This window comes from Chlamydotis macqueenii, chromosome 1 (assembly GCF_036417535.1).
Source record: "Chlamydotis macqueenii isolate bChlMac1 chromosome 1, bChlMac1.mat, whole genome shotgun sequence".
Classification (NCBI taxonomy): domain Eukaryota; kingdom Metazoa; phylum Chordata; class Aves; order Otidiformes; family Otididae; genus Chlamydotis; species Chlamydotis macqueenii.
The window spans coordinates 8506128-8533720 of NC_141556.1; the positions used below are offsets into that span (position 1 = coordinate 8506128).

General features: G+C 43.4%; 1 protein-coding gene across 1 annotated transcript in view; it reads left to right on the forward strand.

Moving 5' to 3' along the window:
• The window catches only part of ELAPOR2 (endosome-lysosome associated apoptosis and autophagy regulator family member 2), a 101287-nt gene that overhangs the window by 47453 nt on the left and 26241 nt on the right, over nt 1-27593 (forward strand). The window contains exons 2-7 of the mRNA XM_086745463.1: nt 3414-3534; nt 20053-20248; nt 20874-21021; nt 23765-23851; nt 26244-26349; nt 26987-27139. Of these exons, the coding sequence (XP_086601589.1) occupies nt 3414-3534; nt 20053-20248; nt 20874-21021; nt 23765-23851; nt 26244-26349; nt 26987-27139 (811 nt within the window). The remainder of the gene's footprint in view (nt 1-3413; nt 3535-20052; nt 20249-20873; nt 21022-23764; nt 23852-26243; nt 26350-26986; nt 27140-27593) is intronic.

Sequence of the window (27593 nt, forward strand, 5' to 3'; positions counted from 1 at the left end):
CAACTGTTGTAAAGGACTGTGAGATAGCTAGTTCAGATGTAGAAGTCTGCCCTGGAGACATCCAACAATAAATGCACTGGGTCGGGGGAGCTAGGCAAGGAGGAGCGCTCCATGCCACTTGAAGTCAAGATAGGGATTGTTTGAGAAGAGGGACAGTGGAGCTGGAGGACACATGGGGAGGACGTGCCTCGATTAAGTGTCACTCAGCCAGCTCATGGTGGGCTGGGAGCCAGAGAAGCCCTCACAGAGCCAGGAGATGTCTATGAGAGTTTTGCACAGGACATATGTGAGGGTGGCAGGCCCACACCATTGATCCCATATTGATGCTTTTTGAACGTAGCATGCCAGGCAAATTCTGTCATTTTTTTCTCCCCCTGGCCAGAGCTGTGACCAGTGCATGGTCTCTTTGACGTCATGTGCATGCACGAGCGCATCTTTTCTGTACACTGTGTCCTTCAAAGGGAGTGTATGTACGCCGGAGAGTTCCTTACCACAGCTTTGCATGGTGGTGCAGATGTGATTTTCGTAATTCTCCAAGAACAATAAAGCAAAATTCAGCACAGGGTAAAACAAACACACTTGTCTATTTTTGGCAGCATTTTTCAGGTTACTATTAACCTTTCATTTGAAATTTAATGCTGAGGACTACACATTGATTCTGAGCAGCTTCTTGGAACAGCATCAATTTTCCATTTAGGAAATTGCTTTCTTTTTTAGCTTAACTCTATATGGAGTGTTGTTAATTTTTTTTTCTGAGATACACTTCCCTATATAAACCTACTCTTTGGGTCTGAAGTTCAAACCAATTTTGCCAAAGCCTAGGGATTATGAGCAATAAAATAGGAAATGTTACAGGAAATAACAGCTGAACTGGGGGAGGGCCATGTTTAGAATGTTAAGGCCAAGCTCAGAAAAGTAATAAAACAGAGTCAGACCTACAGTTAAAATTAATACAGACCCATGCCCATAATTAAAGATACTGTATTTCTGAATGATAGTGGGGATAAAACAATGAAAGCAAAGCCAGAGTAATAGCTGGTGACAGATAACATCTGGTAGTGGATTTGCCATGAAATTCATTTCAGAGAACTGGTGGGTGAAGAAATTTCTCGATCAGGGAGGAGAAGAAATCCCAGCATAATGGAACAGCATTTTTCAGTGAGATGCAAAGGTGTTGTAAGTGTCCCCTGGTGCTGAGGAGGCTCCTCTGCCAGCCTCCTATATTTGGAATTTCAAATTGCTGAGGCAGATTAGAAGCGCTGAACCTGGTAAGCCAGCATTAATGGGCGATTTCCAGTGCTTGCAAACAGCACGTGTGCTCTGAGGGTGTCGGTGCTGCAGTCAAGGCGTGCTTCCAGCTCACAGGGATGGACCTGAGCTACGCTGGGTGCTGAGGACAGCATCGCCATGGCTCCTAAATGATCAAGCACCTCAAACTGATTAGCTGAACCAGAGCTCCATGCAGTTATATTCACCTGCTGTAAGTAGCCAAGCTGGTTAATTTAAAGCTGGCCAGTGGTGCAGCCAAAGTTGTGAGCTGCTGTCATGCTTGGGATGCAGTGCAGCTATATTCTGGTTTGAAAAGAGTGATACAACTGGACCCTTAGTGGTTTTTTCTAGGTAGACCTATCGTATAGGGGAGAAGATGGTAGCGATGGTAGCTGGAAGAGATTTAGGAGCTATGCATGCGTGTCCTAGGGCAGAGATTAATTTGTAGAATCTTCATTATAGTCAATTACCAGAGGAATAACCAAGTCTGTGGAGTGGTTTTCAGACATAAAGTTGAGTTGAAAGTCAAATAGAAAAACAACAACAAAAGAATCCCCCTGTTCCATAAGGGAACTGATTACAGTAGAGGAAAAAGTAATGGAAAGAGGTAATGTAAGAACTTAGTCCAGCTGTAGAACCTTCCTAGTGAGTCTTGAGGCTCCTCAGTGGACATAGCTAACTGCACACAGGGATGGGGGATGAACATCTGTTGGTTCCATCTCCCTTGGAAACCTCATCTGACTGGTTAAAGCTGGAGAGATTTCTGTGGAGGGATGGAACAGGAGAGATGGAGACGTGACTTTTCTGCCTGAATTTGTAACAGGAGTGGAAACACTTTTTTCTTGATAATTTCAGTTACTGTCCTGAGTTTTGAATCTCTGGCGACAGTTGACATGCATATTTTAATTGAGTATATTCATAGAGTTGAGAGTGTAGTATATCATATTTCATGTGTAGCTCTGGGTTTGATAGTATCTTCTTATGCTTTGATTTATTTTTGAGACAAGTAGTTTTCCTTTCTGCTGTGCTGTTAGCTAGGTTTCTAAACCATAGGCTGAGCCACAAAGACATTCATTGAACCATGAAAATATTAATTCTAGAGAAATAAGAATATTACTTGCACTTGGATGCAAAATACCAAAGGTTTTATTGATGTTTAGGTAGAACTTTATTAACATCTGAGTATCTCTGGAGAGCTATGCTAACAGTAGGAAAAGTGTTAAATTCAGTATTGTTTGTTTTTCTATAAGTAAATGAGAAGAATTGCAAGTCTTCTCCTTGTGAGTCAGATGAATGTTTGCAGGGATTAACTAATCTATACCAGAGCCAGCATGGACCAACCTTTATCCACCTGATTCCCCCTGTTCTGCTCGATCATGTGGGACGCTGGCACTGCAATGGGTCATAGAAGGAAAAGATTGTCCCCCAAAATAATCCTTGTGTGCACAGAGTACCTCCTCCTAGGGCAGCATAGCTTAGGGACTGATGTCTGCAGTCATGGTGGCACAGATCTTTAGGGAGGCAGATTTATGTTGCTTCAGGAGTGGATTTCACTGCAGCGAGAGTGAGCTACGGCAGCTAAGGAGCTCTTCTACTTGTGCCTTAAGCTATGGACATGATAATACTTGGTTTATTACCCCTAATTTGTCTGGGCTTCTTCTGAAATTGATGAAGAGGAAAAGGCACTTGCAGAAGGTGATTCATCCCAACCATCTTAGACATCCAGCCTAATATGGGATGGCTTGTGCTCTGGGTATGACTTGCTCCATTGACCAAAGAGGAAGCCTGGAGGTCTACCATAGATCAGATACCATGAAGGCCAGAAGTTTGCAATCAGTCCTGGTCTAAAAGACTTGAAAAAAAAATTCTCGTGGAATCTGTCCTGTCTCACAAGTGATTTTGCAAATCCCACCCTCTGCCTTAACGTTTGTGCAGCACAGCATCTGATGTGTTTTGTGCTTGCTCTGTGATGGTGCACACTCAAAGCATTCAATCAAAGCAGTGAGAGTGCTGCACAGTATGTTCCACGCCAGCTACTTCCTTTCTGGTTTAATTATAACTGAGTTTGCTAATTCCAGTCTTGATTAATGAGTGTAATATGCAAATGTTATCATGAAACTGAAAATCTTTGTAATTGCTTGCAGACAGATTACCACTTCGAGTACACAGAGTGCGACAGCAGCGGCTCCAGATGGAGGGTGGCTGTCCCGAATCCGTCAGTGGAGTGCTCTGGACTACCCGACCCAGTGAAAGGGAAGGAATGCAGTATGTTGGCACTTTTCATTTTACAGATCGTTACTAGCTATTTGTGCTATTTACCCTTGTGTGGCTTCTTAGCTCTGTCACTGATGTCCTGAGTGTCCCTGAGGTAGTCCTTCCACTCCAATCCTTCTCCTGGAGCGGTGGAGCAGGGATTGTCTTTGCAATGTACTTGTATAACTCAGTATCTGCTACAGGTACCCTTGTATGCTAATTCACAGCCACATCTATTACAACACCCCTTGGACAGATGTGATTGCTTGTCTTGAGCTGCCATACTCTTAAGTTCTGCAGCTCTCCAGTTCATTTGTATCTGTATTGGCCAAAATATGACCAGGAGTGGCCAAATTATTTTTGCATAGTGTCCACATTCTTGTTACCTGCATTATTTTGCTAATCAATAAGCTGAGTGCATAAGTAATGGTAAATGTCTTATTTTCATGATGAAGCTTTTGCATTTTATTCATTTATGTATTTATTTTTAACAACTTGAAGTGTTCTTGTATCAGTTGGTCGTGCTTTTTTTATGTTAAAACATTTATTTGCATCTGGGGACATAAGTGAACTTGTGCTCTGCAAACACATTTGAACTATTTCTTCACTGTTCTGTAGCTTCCCAAGTTGAATGCTCTTTCCCATCAAACTTCCTTGCTCTAGCAATTCTCTTCACAAAAGATCCTAGCAGTGCTTTACTTTCTCAGTAATTTGTATGCGTGGATATAAATTATTGTATCTGACAAGTGGGATGAACAATGGCAATGTCCTTTCAGTTTTAGTACAGGAGAGGTGAGATTTTATTCACTTATGACTCTTCTCCTGTAAAGGTTTATTGTTCATTTCTTTACGGCACATGTTCCAGCATAAGGCACATAAAAGTTTTCTGTAGCAGCGTTGACCACTGGAAAATTTCTGACTGCTTGCAAACATCATTTGGGAAGCTGCCTGTGTCATTCCTGGTATTTGGGTTTAGTTTCTGAGGATTTAAGTGTGGAATCTCTGTATATCCTTAGGATGTGTTTTTTGATTACAGAAATATAGAGCTGGGAAGCACTTCAGGTGATCCCATAATTCATCCCCCAGCCCAAACAGCTATAGTAGCAATGGCTTTGTCATTCATGGCTGATGTTTGGCTGGACTGTTTTCAGGGACCTCCAGTGATGAGGAGCCCACAAGCTCCCCAGATATTTGCTCATCTATTTTTTTCTCTTAATTTTCCCTCCTGTTACAGCTTTTTCTGCTGTTGAATCTCCCTTGTTGTACTTCAAGCCTGTTACGTTTTGCTTTCTGCACTACGAAGGAGCAGAGAGCGTTATCCCTTCTGCTGCACAACCACTTCTAGTGTACACTGGAGTACATAAGTATAACAATTTTTTCCTGATATACACTATTTCTTATTAAACCTTGTGATAAATGGTTTAAGGTCCAGCAACATTACACTCTCCTCGATTTTCTGTTACAGATTTCGACAAATGGCGCACTTCCCTCTTCACCTCCTCTTCCTTGTGTATCTTTCAGGTCCTAAATCAGTTCCAATGAAAATTCAACCAGTTTGAGAAGCAACTGGATATTTGACGTTTTTACTGAGCGCTTCAGATCTCGTCTCTCTGGGCTCTTTGGAGTGCAGCAGTGTTAATATAGTTCTGTGGGGTTTTTTTTTGTGTGTGTCTGTAGTAGATTATTTCTCTTCAGGAGATGTCTGGCTGTATTCTGATGGCAAAAGTAATTTTAGGTTTCTCATCTCTTAGTCCTTCACCTTTTGCTTTAAGAACAACCAATCTTCCAGGCTGAAAACATGCTTCCAGGCTGAAAACATGAATCTGTCAACAGCAGTCAATCACTGCAGGAATGTGTAGGGAATACTCTCCCATTTGTCTTGGCTAACATGATGGGTTTTTACTGCAAAACATTTCAGCTAGCATAGAGTTTGGCTGACTGGATATACTGGGAGAGGCAGCTTTAGAAAACCATGTGCCCTCTAGCTCTTCAGAGTTCGCACATGGGAGTCTGTTGTTGATGATGAGTTGTTCTGAAACTGCTGACTGATAGACACTTTCTCACTGACTTGTCATGTTCTCTGAGCTGGTGGCTTCTGTCTTATCTGGCAACACAGAAGCTGGACCAAGGATGTCTTATACTAAAAGCACAAATTGCTGTAGCCTCAGGAAAATGAAATGGCCTGTGTTTGGGGCTGTTACAACACACATTCTCAGGAGATCATGTACAGAGTGAGATTTGTGCTACAGACTTGGCCAGGGGTTGCATACACATCTCACCGAGTAATCAATGACTCCATGGGATGCCTTCCTTTTCTCGTTGGTCTAGAGTTATTTTGTCCTGGAGCCTATCAAGAAATACCTATCAAGTATGGCATGTCCTTTGAGATGAGTCTGATCATTCTACAAACTTACTCAGATTCTGCCGTATCTTGTGGATCCTACCATACACTGGAGCATCCTCACACTGGGGCGCATCCTGACATTTGGTAGAGTCCTGGACTCCCTTAGGCAACTCTTTCAGTCCTTCAAGGTGCAGAGCTGGGGACCACAGTACAATCAACACAGGCAGCAGTTCTGGAGATCTGTTAGCTTCAGAAGTCTTAGTTGGTATCTACTTCTCCTGAGGTATAGCTGACCCAGCTATGTCTCCACTCTTAAAACAGGGTTTCATTTGTACAGTAGCATGAACTCTTACGGCTTTTTTGTTTGTCTCCTCAAGGTTAGCAGATCCCTCAGTGGTCCTTGGTGGCAGTTAGGACACTGGATATGGAGGAATCTGGGTGAGAATGTAGGTATTTTTGGAACACATCTGCCACCACTGCTGACTTAATGATGTACTGTTTGCGGTTGTTTTCATCTATTCAGAAATACCTGCCACTTGAGAATATTTGGTATTGATCTTTACTGCTCCCTGAAAACAGAAATGATTTGCAGGCTGTCATTAATTTTGGATCCTGAGAATACTGCGCCAACCTCTCCCACTTCCAAATGCTCAGCAGTCATCTCTTTAAATTGTCCCTGAACTAGGAGTTCGAAAGATGGTATAACAATATGTTAAATGTCTCCAATCATCTCTGTAAATACGTCTAGACTGTGGTCTCCAGTGGAGTGGAAAGACACTTGAGACTGCTAAAAATGTATTAGCTCGTGTGCTTCATGTATCTGGAGCAATCTATCTGTGGTACTGGAGCTCAGGCGGTGTCTCGAGATGTCCTCATTTTTAGAATGTCGTGTTTTACTGCTTTTCATTTGAATGAACCCATTTAAAATTAGGTTGGGTATCTCTATGTTCTGCTGCATTTTGAAGTGCATGTGGATCTGCAAAGCACAGCTGACTGTGACCCGCTGAGAATAACTGCCAGCATTCCCTAAAATGACTGTAGTCTCCAACATGTCAGGATCCATCCCTTTTTCTTCAAAAACTTAATTGGTAAAGTTTACTTGCAGAGAAGACAAGGTCCTCTGAGAGTTAGTCATGGGGTTTAGCGTCGAAAGGACCATAATATTTTGACTGTCCTATGACCTGGATATTAGATGAAGTGGTTTTCTTTTGTTTTTTTTTTTTTTTTTTTTTTTCCATTTTGTCTGCCCTGAGTACAGAGCAGCGTGATGAGACCACCTTCCCCTGCTGCCACCCTCCCCACAACATCTTTACCATCCAGGTGGCAGGTAGGAAGAAAGAAAGAATCTGACATGACAGATGTTTGTGTTGCTCTAGGAGGTCCTGCTGTGCAGTGACCCCAGATGTGGGAGGGAAGGTGCAGGAGCAGCTCTGCAGCACAGTAGCTCACTTGCAATGCACTGGGACAACATGCCTCTTTCTATGTTTCACTCCCCTCTACCTCTATTTTTCTGATCTTGCTCTGAGGGGCTGCGGCCATTGCCTCTTTCAGACCCCACGTCAGGGTGTCAGCCTGTGTTTTGCTATTCAGCACGCTGTGGTACCTCAAGGTTCACCCCGTGGGGTTGAGCTGCCACCAGACAGGTCACGGCATGGCCACGCCAGACAGCTCGGCCACCTCTTTCATGGTTGCATTTGGTCAGAGATGAGTCATATTTTTTACACTGACACATCACAGTTGCAAGGGATCCTGCAGAGACACAATGAAAGTGCAGCAGGGATATTGGCTAGGAAAAAGGCGGTATTTATGACACCTAAAGCTACTCTGTGTGGCTCTCCTCTGCTTCATGTTTAAGATGTCCCCTCCAGGTGTCTTCCCAGTACCGTTTTGGAGGTAAGGTGCACATGGAGGTAGGGAGCGTTGTGCTTGGGGATGTGGAGGACAGAAAGCCTCCTTCAGTGAAATCCATACACTCGGAATCACTCCATTACTTCTTGATGGTCAGGAATGTGCTTAACTAATTTGGTCTTGTTCATTTTTAATTACCACAAATCTCACTCTGATCTCCTCATGAGTCTGATAGCAGGAAGGGAATTTAGCAGATAAGGATCACTGCCATCAGGGCAGTGCGCTTGGCTTTTTAAACAGAAAATGTTTATGGCAGTCAGTGGGAGCAGTTTGCTTTCGGAGCTAAGCCCCTACCTGCACCCCCTTACGGCTGGTATCTCTGAAAACCCTTTGCTTTGCTGTGGGGGCTGGATGCAGTGTCTAATGGGGACATTTTGGGGGCCTGGCAGCGGGAGCAGGACTTGGCATTGTGCTCAGGCTGACACTATGCTGCAGTCTGTTTTGGTGGTCACAGTCAGGCTTTTCTGCCAGCCTGACCATATGCTGCATGTTTTACACACAAATTAAAAGTCTGAATTTGGAGCCTGCCTTCCTTCCATGTCTCTTTTCCTTCCTCTCTTCTTCGTCTCCCTTTAGCCAAGTACAACTCCATATCTGGTTAGGAGTGTGCCCTTGCTGTACCCAGGTGCACTGATTTGCTCCTCTGAGCAGAGTGTGTGACTAAAAATGACTTAAAGGTTTCACATTTTGACCTCAAATTCTTTTTTAATATTAACTTTTATTCCACAGCATATGAGTTATTTTTTGCCATCCTAACCAAAACAGATTGCACCTTATCTCATAAATATATCTTCATTTTTGTGGCACTGTGTACATAATAAAGAAACTGTTGTGAGAATAACAGAGCAACTTCAAGAGGAGTAAAAAGTGTTGGTGGGGTCACTGTTATATTCAGCATCCAAATGCCAGTTATAATTATAATCAGCAAGATTTCTTAAGAAAGGAGACACAAAAAATATTGATAATATGGAAGAACTTGATCAAGTACCGTGCTGTGGAGTTATTAATGGCTCTGCTTAGCAAACTCCACCTTCACCTGGTGCCACTGAGGCGAGGACAACTTCTCTGAAATCAGAAATGTGCTTCAGTTTTGAGGTGAGGCGTGTGAGCGTGTGCCAAAAGGTAAGCATGTGAAAAGCTCCGCTGACTTCAGAAAATAGACTGTCCTTAATAACAATGAACTTATCTGGGACCTGAAACCAAAATTTGTCCTGGTTTATTGCTACTGAGCTGTATTTGTTTGGTTTATTCTAACTTGTGTAATCTGCTCCTAGGGTACCACAGGAGGAGATATGGATCTTTCTGCTAATTGCAGTGCATTTTCGACACAATTAGGGCAAATGACCTTTGTAGGTCATTTGACTTGTAGGTTTTATAACACTTTAACGCAATATAAGTGATCTACAGGAGTTTTAACATTCTGCTTTTGTAACAGAAAACTTAAGGTTTTCAATTTGATGTTCTCTCTCGGTCTCCGACAAGATTGAGTATCCCAAGCAGGTGAGAAATGGATCTGCTCCTAATTCCCTTGAAGTCAGTGGGAATCTGCAAATTTTATAACATGTGGTGTATGCACATACATATCTGTGTAGATGGATAATATAAAATGAATGTTATACATCTGGCAAAACCTATGTTCTTGTGTTACAGCCTTCTGACATAAAGTTTACATTCTGTTCACGGTTAACTAGATTTTTATTCAGGCAAATTCTGTGTAGTCTTTGGGCTAAAGAATTTATTCTTCCGGAGTTTTATTTAGAATTTAGAAATTTGGCAGGTGAAGACTTGAAAATAGCAATGATAACTTTTAGTAGTTTCTTTAATGTTTGCATTATTACAGGTGTGGATGTGAATGTACACAGAAATTCTCCCATGAGAATGGTGCTATTTATTACACAGTCACATTTGTTAATGTTATCTCAAAATAGTGTGTTATGGAAAAAAAAAATATTATCACCACAGTGTCATTGTCTTGAATGTATGTAAGAATGACCTTTCATAGGGCTTAAATAAGTCCAGAATTACGGCCTCTTGAAGCAAACATGTGAATCCTAACAAATCATCACAGAGGTTTTTTTCCTTTTTTAATTTGACATTCACTGAGGATTGCTTTCTGGCCGCATTAATAGGCTTTGTTTCAATTGAAGAGAGCAAATATGGTGACATCAGTGTAGCTCTGAGGACCAGGCATGTATCTGTTCTCATCTGTTCTCGTGGGTTGAAAGTACTTGATCTTGTCTTCATCAACCTTGATATACTAATATTTTTTTTTCATTTTCTATGTCATTCAGACACTGCTTCTTTGGATGTTCACCTTGGGAGAAACAATGAGGTCAAGCTATTAATGGCTACTGGTGTTTAACCGTGTCATTCAGATCTTACATATGCACATAGATACACTTACATAAGGTGACAGATGCTGTTGGGTATCCTGAGCTGTAGGAAAGTACTATTTTGAGACAATGTTCAAAAAATGTATTCTGAAGATTTCCTCTTTCATTCCTCCATCCTTGAGATTTCTCACTCAAATGGTATGTGCTGATCTTCTCCCTCATTTTGGCTATCACCTTCCCTTCTCCCCTCTCTTTTTAACAGTCGTGTGACTCCCATGGAGCTGCCTGTCAACATGTAAGAGTCACATATGGAAGGCTGTTCTCTCAAACCTAAGTAGTGAAAAGGTGGATTCTTACTGGGCATAAAATCCAGGGAATCTGAGAATTTCTTAATATGCTATAGATTTGGCCTGTGGCTTGTCATGTATTACCTAGCAGTTAAGGATGTCTGACAGAGAAAAACATGATATAACTCTGTCTCTGGAGCCATCTCTGACATGAATAGCAAGATGTACAAGAAGTAGATTTCAAAGTCATGATCTTTATAGGGGCACTTTTGTGTGTATGGCTTGCAGGACTGGGCTACTCAGTTTTACCTGAGTCTCTTTTATATCTCTAGGAAAGTTTTTATGTCTTTTCTGAAAGGAAAAGCTAGAGCACACTGAGGAGGGCAGTAGCACAAGCAGCAGAGGCTGCTCTGAGGGGGACTGTGGAGCTGAGGAATTAGAATCATAGAATAGTTTGAGTTGGAAGGGACATTTAAAGTTCATCTAGTCCAACCCCCCCTGCAAGAAGCAGGGACATCTTCAACCAGATCAGGGTGCTCAGAGCCCTGTCCAACCTGGCCTTGAATGTTTCCAGGGATGGGCCATCTACCACCTCTCTAGGCAACCTGTTCCAGTGTTCTGCCACCCTCACTGCAAAAAAAAAATCTTAATATCTAATCTGAATCTACCTCCCTCTATTTTAAAACCATTACCCCTCGTCCTATCACAACAGGCCCTACTGAACAGCCTCTCCCCATCTTTCCTATAGGCCCCCTTGAGGTACTGGAAGGCTGCTATAAGGTCTCCCCAGAGCCTTCTCTTCTCCAGGCTGAACAACCCCAGCTCTCTCAGCCTGTCCATATGAGGGGTGCTCCAGCCCTCTTATCATCTTCGTGGCCCTCCTCTGGACTCTCCATGCCCTTCTTATGTTGGGGGCCTCAGACCTGGACGCAGTACTGCTGGTGGGGTTTCACGAGAGTACAGTAGAGGGGCAGAATCACTTCCTTCGACCTGCTGGCCACGCTTCTTTTGATGCAGTCCAGGATGCGGTTGGCCTTCTGGGCTGCAAGCACACATTGCTGGCTCATGTTGAGCTTCTCATCCACTAGCACCCCCAAGTCCTTCTTCTCAGGGCTGGTCTCGATTCATTCTCCCCCAGCCTATATTTGTGCCTGGATTGCTCTGACCCATATGCAGGACCTTGCTCTTAGCCTGGTTGAACTTCATGAGGTTTACACGGGGGGATTATGTTTCCCCTTTTCCAGTCATTGGGAACCTCGCCAGACCGCCACGACTTCTCAAGTACGATGGACAGTAGCTTGGCAACTTCATCCGCCAGTTCCCTCAGGACCCACGCATGCATTTCATTGGGTCCCATGGACTTGTACACCTTCTGGTTCCTTACATGTTCCTGAACCTGCTCTTCTGCTACAGTGGGTGGTTCTTTGTTCTCCCAGTTCCTGTTTTTGCCTTCCGTGACTTGGGTGACATGGCTAGAGCCTTTATTGGTGAAGACTGAGGCAAAAAAGTCATTAAGCACCTTAGCCTTCTGCAAGTCTCGGGTAACGAGGTCACCTGTTTCTCTCCAGAGAGGGCCTACATTCTCCCTGGACTTCCTTTTGTCCCTAACGTACCTATAGAAGCTTTTCTTGTTGCCCTTGATGTCTCTGGCCAGAGTCAATTCAATTAATGCAAGCTTGTCATGTAGTGAAGGTTTAGCCAGCAGTGGTGTGCATGGCACAGTTTGAAAGTCACTACTAAAAGGCTGTGATTTAGCAAAGCACTCAAGCAGATGTTTATTTCTATTCCTCTTAGAGCATACCTGCTAATGCACTTCCTAACTCGAGTCAGATAGGTGGGTCCTATTTATGGCATTAGGTTTCTCATGCAGACTGAGGCTAGAGACTACATTTTGCCATGGCATTTCCACCTGGATGTTTTCCTAATGCATGTTGTTACCCTGAGAGGTACCACAGTTTTACAAGTAATTTGTCCAGATTCTGTAAGTTACTGGGAACTGCATGTTGATGTGTGTATGGAGGCTTCCAAGGGAAAGATTTGCCTTAGTGTCTTTTGATTATTTTTTCATCTTATTTGTGTACATGATGTAATTAAGTTAAACATAGCTTCCTCTGAGTCACTGATTTCTCTTTCAACAGGAAAGCAACAGGCAAGACCTTGATATTTGCTAGGGCTTGGTAAAGGCATGAGAGGCAAACACTCTGTGTGTGTGTTTGTGTGCAGAGAACATCTCAAATGGCACTAGAAGCCATCTGCACCAACCAATTTGGTGGCAATTTCCTGCCATCTCCAGTGCTGAGCCATTAAGATGATGTAAACCTGACAGAAAATCTGCTTGCTACCCTCTTGGTGATGATTGCCTTCCTCCACTCTATGCCACACTTTCATGAATTTATTGAGTATTCCCATTCCAAAACCACACCTTTCAGTGTTCAAATTATGAAATAAAAGTGTGTTGTAGTTTAGCCCTGCTCGGGACCAAGCTACGCAGTCTCTCACTCACTCCCCCCATCCTCTGAGGGAATGGAGGAGAGAGAATATAATAAAAAGGCTTGAGGTTTCAGATAAGGACAGGATCACTAAAGTTACTGTTATGGGCAAAACAGACACGACTTGGGGAAAACTGTTTATTTATTATTATTAATAAAACCAAAGCAGAATAATGAGAAAGAGAACAAAACAACTTCCCTCCACCCCTCCCTTTTCCCAGGCTTAACTTCATTTCAATTATCTCTACCTCCTTCTAGCTCCCCGAGCAACACAGGGGTGATAGGGAATGCCCTCAATGGGCCACAGCCTCCTTCAGGCATCTGCCTGCCCCAGCGTGGGTCCTCCATGGGTGCAGGTGGATCTCTGCTCCTCCTTGGGCCTCCATGGAGCTGCAGGAGGACAGCCTGCTCCACCATGGGCTGCAGGGGGATCTCTGTCAGGAGCAGCATTACGGCTCCCCCTCCTTTTTCACTGACTTTGGCGTCTGCAGCCATTCCTCTCACAAGAAATTCTTCACGGTCGGCTCAGGCAGACGCCTCTCACCTTCTCTTCACATCTCATCTCCTCTCCACTTCTTGCAGCCGGGCCGGGCCAAGTCAGGCCCAGACGACCACCCGGCGGGAGGCCAGAGGGTGAGGGCTGCAAGGCCCACAAGGCCCACGACTCCCCCTCTCTGCCCCCGCTTCAGCTTCTTCACTTCTTTTTTTTTTTTTTTTTTTTTTAATTTTTCCCCTTATTAAATACATTATTGCAGAGGCGTTATCAGAGAACATTCCACTACCAATCGACTCGGTCTTGGTCAGCCTGCAGGTCTGCCCTAGGCCTGGCCGAGTCCGCTGGACAAAGGGGAAACTTCTTGCAGCTTCTTACAGAGGCTGCAACCATTTCCTCCCGTCACTAAATAAAACCAACACAAAGTGATAATAGAACTCTTCTATGTGCCAGGCCAGCTGGGGGAGATGGTACTGTTCCTGTTGAAGAGGTGAACTGTAAAAAGCATTGCTCTATTTTTTAATTTCTTAGATAAAAGGAAAAATTATTTACTCCTAAGAAGAGGAGGGGTATTTTCCACAGAAAGTACTCTTCCCCAAGTTACACCAGCTTTCAATGTGATGGCATTTCAAGCCTAAACAGCCTTGGTAGATTTTTTTTCTTAAATTAAGATTCAGTCTTGATGTTGGTAACACGTTGGGATATAATGACTGAAGAAAACGAACATCAATTATTCACAGTCTATTGGAGAAGCCTTGTATAAATTATTCACGGAAGACATTCTGAAGCTGGCTGAGATTATAGGAAACATTAATAATGAAGCAATGATTTCCTCTCCTCCTTTGACTTTCTTTTTTTCTCCTCATCCCATATTTTGATTGGTCCTTGGTTCCATGTTGTGTGCACCCTGTCCCAGGGTATCACTGAACAGATGCCTCTATGTACTTGTCCTTGGCCACATCTTCCGCTCCAGGTTTGTGGCATGTGTCTGTTGAACCTCACAGCTGTTCAGAGGGACAACTGTAGAATGCTGCCAAGCTCATATTTCCTTTCTGAGCCTCAGTTTTCACCTCTGCCCATGGGAACTTGAGATAATTCAGCCCAAACTGTGCCTGCAGGAGATGGCAGCATCTCACCTGAATCCCAGGCAGTGGGGCTTTGGATGAAAAACATAGAAATGAAGGGGGAAGAGGTGGAAAGCCAGTGTTTGAGATTATTTTTCCTGTGGCTTTTCACTGGTTTGAGTAGAATTGCTACCCCCTTCTAATGTTGTTGTAATCTGGCAAAATCTAGTCCTGTGTCTTTTTAAAAATTGTATTGAGAGCCAGGGCGACACAGAAGGATACACATGAACATGCACATGGCTCAGTGGAAGCAGAATAAACAGAAGAGCTGAAATAGTTTTAGGTATCATAAGTAAGAAATGTCTACTGGGAAGACTGATAGAGGTAGTAGTGGGTCTAAGTGGTGTGGGATGGGAAGCTACCTGAGGGAAGGTGTAATACTGACTGACCAGGGCTGCACAGAGGAGGAAAATTGAATATATTATAGGTTTGGTGTTACACGATGCACGACATTGAGGCATCGTAATTTGACATCGTAAGCCACTAAAATTCAGCCAGTTAGGTTGATGCTGAGGCTGATAATTTTTATTTGGCGTGAGCTTTTCTTCGATATGGTGTCCAGTTATGATACAAAGCACTTGAGAGACAAAAGGTCCATCACATGGCATGACAGACTGTTCCAGCAATAAGTCATTCTTCCTATTAAAAATGTGTGTGTTATTTCTAATTTGAATTTGTCTGGATTCAGCTTTTACAAGGTTCTTACGCACTTCTCTGCTTGGTTACAGAGTCCACTGGCATCCTGTGTTTTCTCCTCCTGAATATGTTTATATATAATATAAATAATAATAAATAATAATATAATATATATATTATATTTATGAAATTGACTCTCAATCTTCTTTTGATAAACTAAATAGACTATGCACTTCGGACCTCTCACTGCAAGACATTACCACTTATTTTAAAAGCATTTAAAGTCCTTCTCTTTTGCATTGATCTCTTAGAAATGCCAAATCACAACTATATTCAGTATTAGAATGACCTTCTTGCCTGTAATACACACGTTTCATCCTGCACATCTCTACCTCCACCTCTAAATTTATCCACAGATCTCACTGGCGCCTTTTTGCACATCTCGACAGTGGAAGCTCTTGATGAACGGCCACTCCGACCCTCAGGCTTGCTGTTCTCCTTTTGCAGGCAGGGCTGGCACTCCTTGTCTTCAGTGGCTTCTCTTTGCCTTTGACCCTGTTAAAACACACTGACTTTGAGTAGGCTCAGGCTTGGCAACAGTCTCTCACTTGCCAATTTTAATACTATTCCTTTTCTATTTGCTTGCAGATGGTTGATAAAAATGTGGACAGCCATCAGACTGGGTCCCGGGGCAGGCAGAACTGCCTCCTTCCTCCTTGCTCAGTGGTGGTTTCCCACAGATAGCTCTCTCTTACTCAGGCAGTTCTTAATCCATTTAAGAAGTGCCTTCCTGGTATTGTGTGGTACTACCTTCTTCATCAGAATGACGTGCAAAACTAAGTTAACTGTATTAGAAACCCTAAGTCTATTACATCCACTCCCTCACCTTTATCGAGAGACTTGTAATCCTTTTAAAGAACGAAAAGAGGTCTGTTTGACAAGACTTACACAATGGTTGCGGTAGCTATTAGTTGTAGCTCTTGTTAATTTTTTATGAAGTGAATTCAGTGTCAGCTTTATTTCATGTGTGTATGAATGTGTGTGGCTGCCTGTGGCAGTGTCTAGCAATACTTTACAGCATCTTTTGTGACCAAGACTGGTCGCCTGTACAAACCACAATATTTTTTTTTCTTCTGTGTTTATTTTAAGAGAGCTAGAGCAACAAATCACCAATAATTGCGTCAGCTTCACTGGAGCTACTGAAGATATCAGAGTATCCAGCACCACAGTATGTCACACTGTTCCTAACTGCCTCTGAAAATGTCCTCTCAGTTTTAAAAGTGCCCATGATGGGGCAAGTCATGAAACCTTTTAATGCTTTTCACATTTTTTTTTCACAGAAAAAAAGAAGATTAAATTCAGTCTTCACAATGTGCTTTGCTCTGTGTAAGTTGATGTGTAGCACCCAAACCGATATTTGAAAGGTGTAATAAAGTTTGTAGTCGAGAGAGAGAGGAATAGTGATATCCAAAGAGGATCAATAGTGTCAATTCTGGAAAAGATTTTCAGAATTGCCTACGTGATTTAGCAGCCTTGGTTCTGTTTTCTGAAGCAGGGTGGGCATGTAAGGAGTTATTCAATAGAGACATTTTCTCCGAAAATTTAGTATCAAATACTTAAACAAATGGGCACTGGGGTTGGAGGCAGACAGCATTCACCAAGACTGCCTCTAAGCCAGGAGACTAGTTTTCCCTCCGGAGTCTGAAGCAAGAGGGAGGGTTTAGTGGAGGATGAATCAGAGCACAAACCTAAAATGTATGATTTAGATTCCTGAAACTTCACATTGCACCTTAACCTCCTGTGTGGTGATGCTGTTCTTCCTGTTGACAGCATCTTGCGTGTATCACCCCCCGCAAACAAAACAACAGTGCTGTGATAATGTCAACCGTTTCTGTAGACAAGCGATCGCTAGTCAGCGCTGGATCTGTTCTCAGCTACGTATTAGTGAGATGGAGCAGCCACAAGCAAGCACCAGTGCCCTGGGACAGATCATCTGTCTGTGCTCTGTCCCCACCCCAGGCAAGTGCCTCCTGGTCCATTGTGGGGGACATCAGCTCTGCAGGGTCCCTCTGAACATGAACACAACCTGCCGGTCTCTAGCTGCGATGGACTTCTGAATGGATGCTGCTTAGATTAATGACAGTTTAGCCTGACTTTTGGTCTCTCCCCTTGCTGGAAAAACAAGTTGTGTGACACTAGGAGAGGAGACCATCTCCATGTTCGTCACACGATGTATTTGCTCCCCATCCCCCTGCAGTTGCTCCTGACCGCCTGGAATAAGACCAAACGATGCATCTGTTCCAATGTCAAAAGTGGTTCATGTTGCCATTAGCCACCTTCAGCCCCAAATGGAACCTGGCAAGCAACTGGCATGCTCAGAGCTAGTTTGCTTGCAGACATATGTGTTTTGATGGGAAATGCTTCTGCCTTTGAAATATGATTCTTAGAAAAGGAAAAGAAGGTAATTCCCCACCTAAGTAAGAAAAAGGCTCATCCCTCTCCTGGAAGGTGAGCAATGGATGGCAGTGTCCTGCATGGCAGCCTGCTGGTTCTCTTATATTCTTTTTTTTTTTCTCTAAAATGATGAGACTGCAGGTAATTAAAAGATATTATTTCGGTTAAAGCAATAATCTCCACTCAACCTCACTGCAGTCGAGGAGGTGGCTCTGCTGCCTTCTGCATCTTCATCATGGCAGCGAATCGCTCGCAGTTACTGACTCCTTATTTGAAATTCACAGATCTGGAATGTGTGGTTAAGCAGTGCTCTCAATTTCTTGCTATTTCACTTTCTTTAAAAAATGTTGAAACTGTTAAAGGATTTGAATATGTCATGAGAGAGCTCACTTTTTTTACTTGCCTTCCTGATGGCTTCTCTGTGCACCCTTCAAAAGAAAAAAAATAAAGCAGTATTTATTAATAATGGTAAAGCAGTGAGTCAGGGCACCTTTATGCATTTAAGGTGAAAAGCTGTACGAGATGTGGTCTCAGTTCAGACACATGGGGAAGTGCTTGCTACTTTTCTTCAGGTCTCTGAAAAAAAGCTGTAGGTACATCCTATGGCTTGAGCTGAGGTCGCAGAGGTAGCCAGATGGGATGTTTATCGTGTGCCACTGCCTACAGAAAACCACTTGCCCCCACTGAGGGTGGATTTTTTTTCCTGTCTGTTAGTCTTTCTCAGAAATCTGTTGTGGTAGGATTTACTTGCATGTATCCACCCTATCACCCATCCCTGCTACGCTTCTGACCACTTTCCTTCTTGGTCCGTCACCAGCAAGCGATGGGGTTAGAAAAAGAGATTTGTTGACTTGAAGTCCACTGGTTCAAATTCAGAGTATGTTGATATGACTAAGAGAGGAAAATGACCCTTTGGCAGATCTTTCAATCAAAATAGACCTTTTATCTGCTTTCCAGTGCTGCCCGTCAAGGACAATTACACAAAGAAATGCTGTGAGAGCTGGCAGAGAAATGGAAGCCTGAACTGCAGTTGGATTCGGATGGAAATTGGTGTTACGCAGTCATGAGTTTATCAAAGTACTTACGATCAAACAATTTTTTCTGCAGTTAGATAAACATCAGCACATCTATGAAACCGCATGTGCTGGGACTTCAGCTGGCGTCAGTTGTTTTGGGCCAGTTTCACCGCTTTGGCTAGCAGTTTGGTTTCATCCTACGGTTTTTCAGACTGTGAGTTTTTGTCTCTCAAAGTGAGTGTATGAAATATCTGTTGCTGCACAACGTGGCATGCGTGAAACAGCAAAAATCCCACCATTTCTTGGGATGCAAGTTGTATGCATTGCTTTGAATCCTGCTTTAGCTAAACTGGCACAGTTAAATTTAAAAATCTGCAAGCCACATAGGAAATATTATGTTCTGCACAAAGCACTCATTTATTTTCTATCCAGGATGTTCAGTCTCAGAGAGGATGTGGTGCAGCATGGAGCTGGGAGCAAGTGGAATGATCTGCCATTGAAATGAGCATCTGGGCAGGAGTTAATGATAACCAGTGCAGATATGGGGCTCCGTGGGCATACAGGATTTCAGCGACTGTCTAGGTTTCCTCTATATAATGAGAATGTTCTTCCCTTAGCAGGTAGACATGTGATCAGACTGGAACAAGGGATATATAGTTATTTGAAGTAAGTAATTTTAAAGACATCAGTAAAAAAAGCATTTTGTGAACATTACCTCCTAATTATACGTCCCCTAGTTACACATATTTAAGTATTGCCTTTGCTGTGCTGGCAACCAGTGTTTATTTTCTCAGCATGCTAATACCCCCCCTGTCAAAGATCCTTGTTTACAAGACACAGGTCCATTGCTGATCTTTTCCAAGACCACCTGGTCTATCAGGCAAGATGTTCAAGACTTTGTAGTCAGCCCATGTGAGGAGAAATGTGGGGAGACCCTTGGATTAGGTTTGCAACTCTCAGCCAAGGTTTGTAGTGTTATATTACTGTCATTGTGCTGCTGTGCACTCTTCTTAGCTACCGTGCAGGTGGGTGATGTGAATCTGCTCTGGCTCTCAAGTGCTGATGATTTTAATTGAGTTCAAGGTGTAACAGGTGGGTGAGCAAGGGTGAGGAGAACTGTATTGCAAATCCTCATTTTCACTGATTGCTTTTGGGCACAGTTTGTGGGTAAAGATTTCATTTCTAAATGTTGCAAATCAGGAGTCATCATCTGAGATTTGGTTTCTGTGCTGCCATGTCATTGGAAAAACAGGCACTGCTGAACATCTGAATTTTGCAGGCAATGTTGGGAGTTCAGCTCTTGTGTTCCTGGGGCTGGAGCATTCCCATCTGGTCCCCTTTAGTGATAGTTCACTCCTAATTAATTAATTGTAAAAAAAAAAAAACCAAGTAAATTAATTAGGATTAATATCTCCATTCATATGCTGGAAACAATTCTCTCCCCAGCTTTCTCCTGTGCCTCTGGCGAGTACTTGGAGATGAAGAATCAGGTGTGCAGCAAATGTGCAGAAGGGACCTACTCACTAGGCAGCGGGATCAAGTTTGATGAGTGGGATGAGCTGCCGGCAGGATTCTCCAACGTGGCGACTTTCATGGACACGGCGGTTGGCTCGGCTGAGAACAAAGCTGACAGCTGCAACAAGTAAGAAGTTCTGTTTGCACCTGGGTTACACAGGCATGGATGAACCTGAGACAGCTCATCAGCACAAAGCCAGCTTAATGACTTACCTAAGCTCTCCAGGGGATAACCAGCCCTAGTAATGGCAAACAAGAGCAGCTGGAAAGCAAAATTTTTAGCCATCTCTTTGCTGTCATAATGGATTTCTTGGGCTCATCAGTAGCTAGTGACTCTAAGACCATCCTGGAGCTGCTCATATTTGTAGTTGGAAAGCTCCAGGGTCATGGTATAATAAATATGGCTAAAAGGTACTTTCATAGTCTATTTAGAGACCCATGGTGGTTGCAGAAGGCTGGTTTTGAGTATAATTGAAAGTATGTTAGATCTATGGATAATAAACCTTTCCTATGTAGGCTGGGTCATAAACTTCTAGTGCCATATCTTTTTCCATGCACAGTGTTAATGATAAGTATTGTTTTTACATGAAAAATAGATGGGAATCCAGTAATAAAGTTGTACATTCACTGCATTCAGCTATTGTGAGATTCTGGGTTCTTTGCTGAGTAATATGTTTTTGTATAGTAGTGTGAGAAAAGTCTCCTCAGTGTCTGTGATCTCAGCTGAGGCTTGTTTTGTTTATGTTCATCAGCTCTTCGTGGACACCTCGAGGGAATTACATAGAGTCGAACAGGGATGACTGTACAGTTTCTCTCATCTATGCTGTGCACTTGAAGAAATCTGGTTCTGTCTTCTTCGAATACCAGTACATTGACAACAACATCTTCTTTGAATTTTTTGTAAGGCCTTTTATGTGAAGAATCCAACCTTATATTGTAAGAATTCAATCCAGATAAAGACCATCAGAAACAGCTTTTCCCTCCCTTTACATTCCCCATACATCCATAGCTTGTTACTGTTGAACAAGATTAAAAAAAAATAAAATCTGCCACTTATGCTGCCTTTTGGGAATTAATTTCAGCTTCAAAACTCAGCTAAAGCGATTCTATCTACCATGTGCTGGGATTTTTGCATTAGAGGTCATGACTGCCACTGTTAGTCCAGTCTTTTACGAGGCAGCTCTTGGTGGTAGATGCTTTAGTTTAGGGGTGTTTGACTGGAGATGCCTTTGAAGGGACTTCAAATTTAAAAAGACATCTTCCAAGATAGTCATCCAGAACCTGAGGTGCTCCAATGTATTAGCATGTGGAAACCTGAGCTTTAGTTTTAGGTCAATTTGGGTCATAGCAATTGAAATGAGAAGAAAAGCAGGAGAAAAGACAAAAGGCTGATCCTTTAAAAAAAAGTCAGAAACAACAGTTCTCCAAAGAGATTTAGGAGTAAAAATTCAGATGACTTTCAGTAGAAATTAAGCTCTGAGGACATGTTTGCATTGTGAAATGGAGGGGGTCATTAGCTCTGAAATGGGAGCAACCTGGCTGGGCTTGCACCAAGTTACTGAAACAATCTGATCAGCTGGGACCCAAATTGGAACGACAGCCCTGCTCTGCCCACATGGATGGTCTGGTTGGAGTCCAGGGAACTAGAGGATTCCCAGCACCAGGCTCTGTAGAGCAGTGTAGATGCCCCGCATCACTGAGATATTCTGGAAGTTTCCACCAACGTCTGCATTGCTTTCCTTGGCATGTTGTACCTGCCATTTGGGACAGAAAAATACTTAATGGGAGGGCAACTCAGAGCAGGAGATATCTGGAAATTTTCAGTCTTCTCTGTTATTGGCTCTCTCCCTGTCTAGAGAGCTCTGTTTTTCATCAAAAAACCACAGCTCATGGTATCTCACAGGAGTGTGAAGCCTTAACTGGTGGTGGTTAATGTTTCTTGAAGCTTGGAGAAAACTGCAAAGTAGCCTTATCCTTAGTAAAGATGGGAAAGGAAGGCAAAACCTGCTGGAGGCACCCTCTTGCTGCTATATCAGTGCAATCTATTGCATGTGGATAACAGACAGTGCAGGCAATATTATTTATGCACTTCAGTTTTATATTAGACTATCCTGCCTTCTTCATGAGGAGAAAGCAGCAAATACGCTTTCTGCTGTCAGTTAAACGTACCAGGATTATGAATCCTAGCTCCAGTTGCTTGACTGATTGACTGATCAGCTCCTGCAATGGAGCAAATGTATTGTTTCTCTGAGCACTGGCTTTGAAAATGGCTGCTTGATTATTACTTTTATCCACATCCCACTGATTCACCTCCTTAAATTTGTCATTCCCTGTTCAAGAAGCAGTGAGCAGTGCTCCTTTATAAAAATGCCCATGTAAATAATTCCTACTCGGCCTCAGTATTTCAGGGAAATCATATTTAACACTCCACTAAAAGTCCATTTTTTTTTTTCTCCAGCATGTCTTTGTGCTTAAATGTATTTAACAATGACACTTTAGCTCTGGACAGTAGCATTTCAGTGGTGGTGACTTGCAGGTTGCTGGGAAATGATGAAGTTTTCGGGCTTATCAGGCACAGGCGGCTGCAGTTGGTCTGAGGGTAGGTGGAATTCTTCTTGTTAAATACCCAGTGCTTCTGCAGCCTGCCCTTCCCAGGCTCTTTTTACATGTTGAAGGCCTTTACACCTTGTGAGAAGAGACTTTATATTCTTAACTCCGTTAAGAACTGAGGAAAAAAAATGCTGTAGCTCGGATTGCACAAGATAATTAGGGCTCTACCTTCTACTTAGGTGCTTGTACTCACTAGTTTTCCTCAGTGCTGTTGATTTAGGTAGGAGTAAAGTGCAGAGATGCTTTGGAGGATGTGGGGTTATGCGATTTATGTCAGGCTTGATGTGGAACAACTTGGAGGAGAAGGCTTGACTCTAGGTCTTCTGAAAGTGTTGAACTGGCCTTTCCCCTGGTGGAATAAAAGTTGAATAATTGAACTCATACCTCAAAGGGACTTGAGATTTTTTCTTCAGAGAAGACAGTTATGAGAAGAAAGAGGTGGATTATTTGAGGCTGTGCACCAAGCCCTGCTGCAAGGAAAGGCTGCTGGGCTGCGCTGGACCTAGATGGGGGACAATCATCCTCACACCTCTGCCAGAGCAGACTCTCCATGGCATGTTGCCTCTCCCTCGATAACATTACTCTCATCGCTAGTGAAGTCAGGTGGCAGGGAGCCAAAGACATAACAGATATTGGCTGCAGAGAAAGCAGTTGTCTTCTAGCTTTGAACTGTTCACTCCTACCTCCCCTCTGACTTAGAAGCCCATTTTGGATTTTGGAAAATTGGGTCTTGGTGAGCTCAAGAGAAGGAGTCAGCTCAACATCTGAGTCTGACTAGATAGTGACAGAACAAGACTGAGATCTTCTTCCACTTCCATCTGCATCAGTTGTGGTCATTGGAGGCACTGTTAAGCTGCTAGCAAGTTTTGAAAGTTGGGTTGTTTTTTTTTTTGACACAAACAAGGCAGCTGCTGTCCTAAATACACAGACAACAGGAACAAAGCTGAATCTTATAATTCCCTGTCAGCAGTCATTGTGCTGACAGAGAGATGCATCTGATTGCGATCACTGATCTTGTGTTTTTAATTAACAGATACAAAATGACCAGTGCAAAGAGATGGAGTCCACGGCAGACAAGTGGGTGAAGCTAACAGACAATGGGGAATGGGGCTCTCATTCTGTAAGTGTGCAAAAAATTCCTTCATGAAGCTTTTTTCCTTTTATAAATGTCTGTGATTTCCTCTGAGGAGAGAGCAGACAAAGGCTAGATCCTGTGAATGCATCTGAAGCAGCACAACTTGCCTACTGTTGTGGGCAAAGGCACTGAGATCTCTAAGGGGCCGATCCCAAAGCAAATGATATAGATGCAAGACTTTGTATTGATTTCCCTGGGCTTCAAATCAAGTGCTTTATGAGGTTAAATAGATTTATGCAAATCCACATGCCACAGTCACTCTGCATGATTATAATTGAAATCTTCTACAACAACTGTTTGCTCATGAGAGCACGAGATGATTCCCCGTTGCTCAGCAGAGCAGAGGGAGCCGGTTGTGTGTGTGCAGGCAGGGAGGATGGGCATTTTATTTTCAAGTGTGTGCTGAAGAGCTGGACTGCACCCAGCTTGTGCTCCGTGGTGACTTACCCGGTGGAACGACAAGCTGGCAGCACCAGGATGGCTCCTGCAGGGCTGATACGAGTGTGTCCACCTTGGGAACAGCAGGCCTTTGGCTGGTCTGTGGCTCAGCTGGCTGAGTTTGCTTGGTGTGTAGACCATAGGTGGACCAACTCATTAGCTCACTGTGATGCCTGATTTCCACTGTACCATCATACCCTAATTCCCAGAGCCATACCAGCAAAGGCCCAGCATAGGTGGCATTATGCCAGAAAAAACCCACATTTTTGTGGGCTTAGACAGCAGCCTGGTCTCTGTTTTCCATGGTCTGCTTATCCTTCTGGAGGAGAAACTATTTCTGAGCCAGCTCTGGTTGGCAGTGCATGTTAGCTCAGGTGCAAGATCCACGCGAGTCACATCGGGAGGCAGGAGAGCTGGATGAGGAGTGAGAGGCACAGGCTGGGAGGTAGATCCAAGGCCAGGGCATTGACATGGGTGAGCTGAGAGACGTAGACAGTGTCTGCACAGGAGATGGTGCCATCTGAGCTCATCACCTGGGATGTGCAAGTGTGTCCACTGACAATGAAGGTTGCTTGGATGCCTGGCTGAGGTGTAGAGATGTGAGCTAGGTGAGATGACTGTTCTGGCTCTCCTCAAGGCTTTCGTCTGCATTGCAAATCATGTCATGGCAGCTTTTCTGAGCCCAGTTTTCCAGTTGCTGCAGCCTCTACTTTCATTATGCTAGTCCTGCTGCACTAGAGGTGATGTTGGGCATCTCTACACCACACAACATGATGTTTAATTTAATATGGTCCTAGTTCTCCTGTTACTTGCGGTAACCCAGCTCTCCTCTGCCACTCTGGATAGCAGGTGTTTGGGGAACAAGAGATACAATATTCTGTGTCTCCACTTTAGGGAGTTTTTGGACTTTTTATCCTGGGTGAACAAAAACTATGTTCCTGCCAGGCGTGTACGGCACTGCTGTAAATCTCGTTTTCCTGGACCCTTAAGCTGGTGGAGTTTATCTCTCCTCTTTTGTGAAAATATAGCACCTTCAGGCCAATATCACTGTGTTGGCAGTAGGCATCTTGTACTGGGCTGGTAGATATGGTACAGCTTTGCAGGCCAACGTAGTTGTGGTAAACGTGCTGCTTTTAGTGAGTAGAGTGATACTGTAGTTACACAGGTGAGTTGAAGGCAGCAGGCTTTAACACTCCTACTGAAAGAATTGATCCTGCCTTCTTCCTGCCCCTTACCCCAGCCACGGTGCCACCAGCCCACCACCCTTCCTGTGCCAGCGCAGGGGTTGTGCTGAACCATGCTGTGGTGGTAAGTAGGTCAAAGCAGTTGGAAACTGGGTTGTTTTCTGCCTTGCATCTGCTGTTCAGGGTCAGAAATGAGTAGCAGGGATGGGACAGCTGCTGGAGACATTCAGGGTTTGTGCCTGGCTTACTGATCACGATGCTGAAGTGTTAGATGCAGGCAGAGCTTGATTTTTAAAGCCTATAAACAAAACTCACTTGTGAGCCTGAATTTTTGAACTCCGGGTCATGTTTGGTTTCTTTATAAAAGCGTGTCTCAAGGCTTTACAAACAAACTGATTGACTATATCTGGACATAGAGGTAGAGATAAAAGCTCCTGAGTGCCAGGGGTAGCTGGATAAAGGCAGGAACAGCTTTTCCCCAGTTCTGCTTACAACAAGGTCAGAAACAGCTCTTGGTGTTTTTCCATAAAACTGCGATATTGAGAAGCTTTTTTTGTAAGGCACATTTAGGCACTTCTCAGAGATATCTCTACAGCATCTGCCTAGCTGTCTCCCCATTACTTCTTGACTCACTAAGCAGCTTAGGAAAAGCCAGGATTGCTGCGAGGATGCAAGAAATCAGAGTAGTGGAAATAAGAAATAAAGCAATTTCTTGGTGAGGGGATGTCTGCTAACTGTCATGCATGTTGTTGCAGGTAACTCTGAAATCAGGTAGCAATATATTATACTGGAGAACAACAGGGATTCTGATGGGATCCAAAGTAGTAAAACCAGTTCTGGTGAAAAACATCACAATTGAAGGTAAGTGATATTTACTTTTAGGTCTTATCTCACTCTTTTGTCACAGTGTTTGCCAAGAGCCATTTCTACCGGTGTGCCTACAGCACCGAAGTGGCTTTTCTTAGCCCCCTTGTCCCCTGTCTCCTGAAAAGTGTAGAAACAGAACAGCAAAACTTCACGCTGTCACGGAAAAGATGAAAAATCAGTTTAGTTGGTAAATGATGCCGACTACTGGAGAAGACTGGCTTAGCGAATAAAGAGAGAGAAAAAGGAAAAAACAAATGTACTCTAGAAAGACCATGCTTATTGGTAAGCCTCTGAAGAGTGACAAATGGATGTGTACATCATAACAGTGACAGTTAAATTACTATTTAAATGACTTAATTATTCTGGAATGGCTCTTTTGGTCTTGTTCTAAGTGTAATCAAACTTGCAGTTTCATACAAGGTTCCTACACGGGTCAGACTTGCATTGAGGGGCAAAGATTAATGACCTGAATCATGGGTTGGCAAAGCCAGTGTCTAAAGTGAGTGGTGAAATTTTGTGATTTTTAAGCTGTGTTACCCAGCTGTCTTGCTTTCTCCCATAAGCAGGTAGGCAGTAGTTGCGGAGCATAACTCTCTGTATTTCAGTGCTTTACCTGTAATTTACCTTACAGGAGTTGCATATACGTCTGAATGCTTCGCATGCAAGCCTGGTACCTTCAGTGACAAACAGGGTTCATCTGGGTGCCAGTTGTGTCCAAGAAATACTTATTCTGAGAAAGGAGCTAAAGAATGCATCAAGTGTAAAGAAGAAATGTATTATGCAGGTACAGAAATCAAATGAGATAAGCAAAACCAGGAGAGTTGGAGTACGTAAGGTCATAAGCTGTTTCTGTGTGCAGATGTGAGAATGGTTTTCTCCGACAATGAAGTTTAGTCTCCAGTTGATCTGCAAAGAGGAAATGAAGATGGGGCTTCCCAAAAACTACAGAGGGCACATAGATACATAATGGGGCATGCTCAATCTTGGCTGAGGTCACCTGTCCTAACATGAAGGGATGGAGATCTTTATGACCTCGAGGGGAATGGTTCTTCTGAAGGATAATAACAGTCGTGCTGTGCCCTCTTGTGGCAATTTGTGTTGTCAGTTGGTGATGACCTGAATTGGCTTCATCACTGGCTTCAGACTTGTCAAGTTTCTGGGAATCTCCTTTCCAAATCCTCTGCTGACCTGTCCCTGCCTTCTGTGTGGCTGGAAGATGTGATGATCTAGTTGCAAAC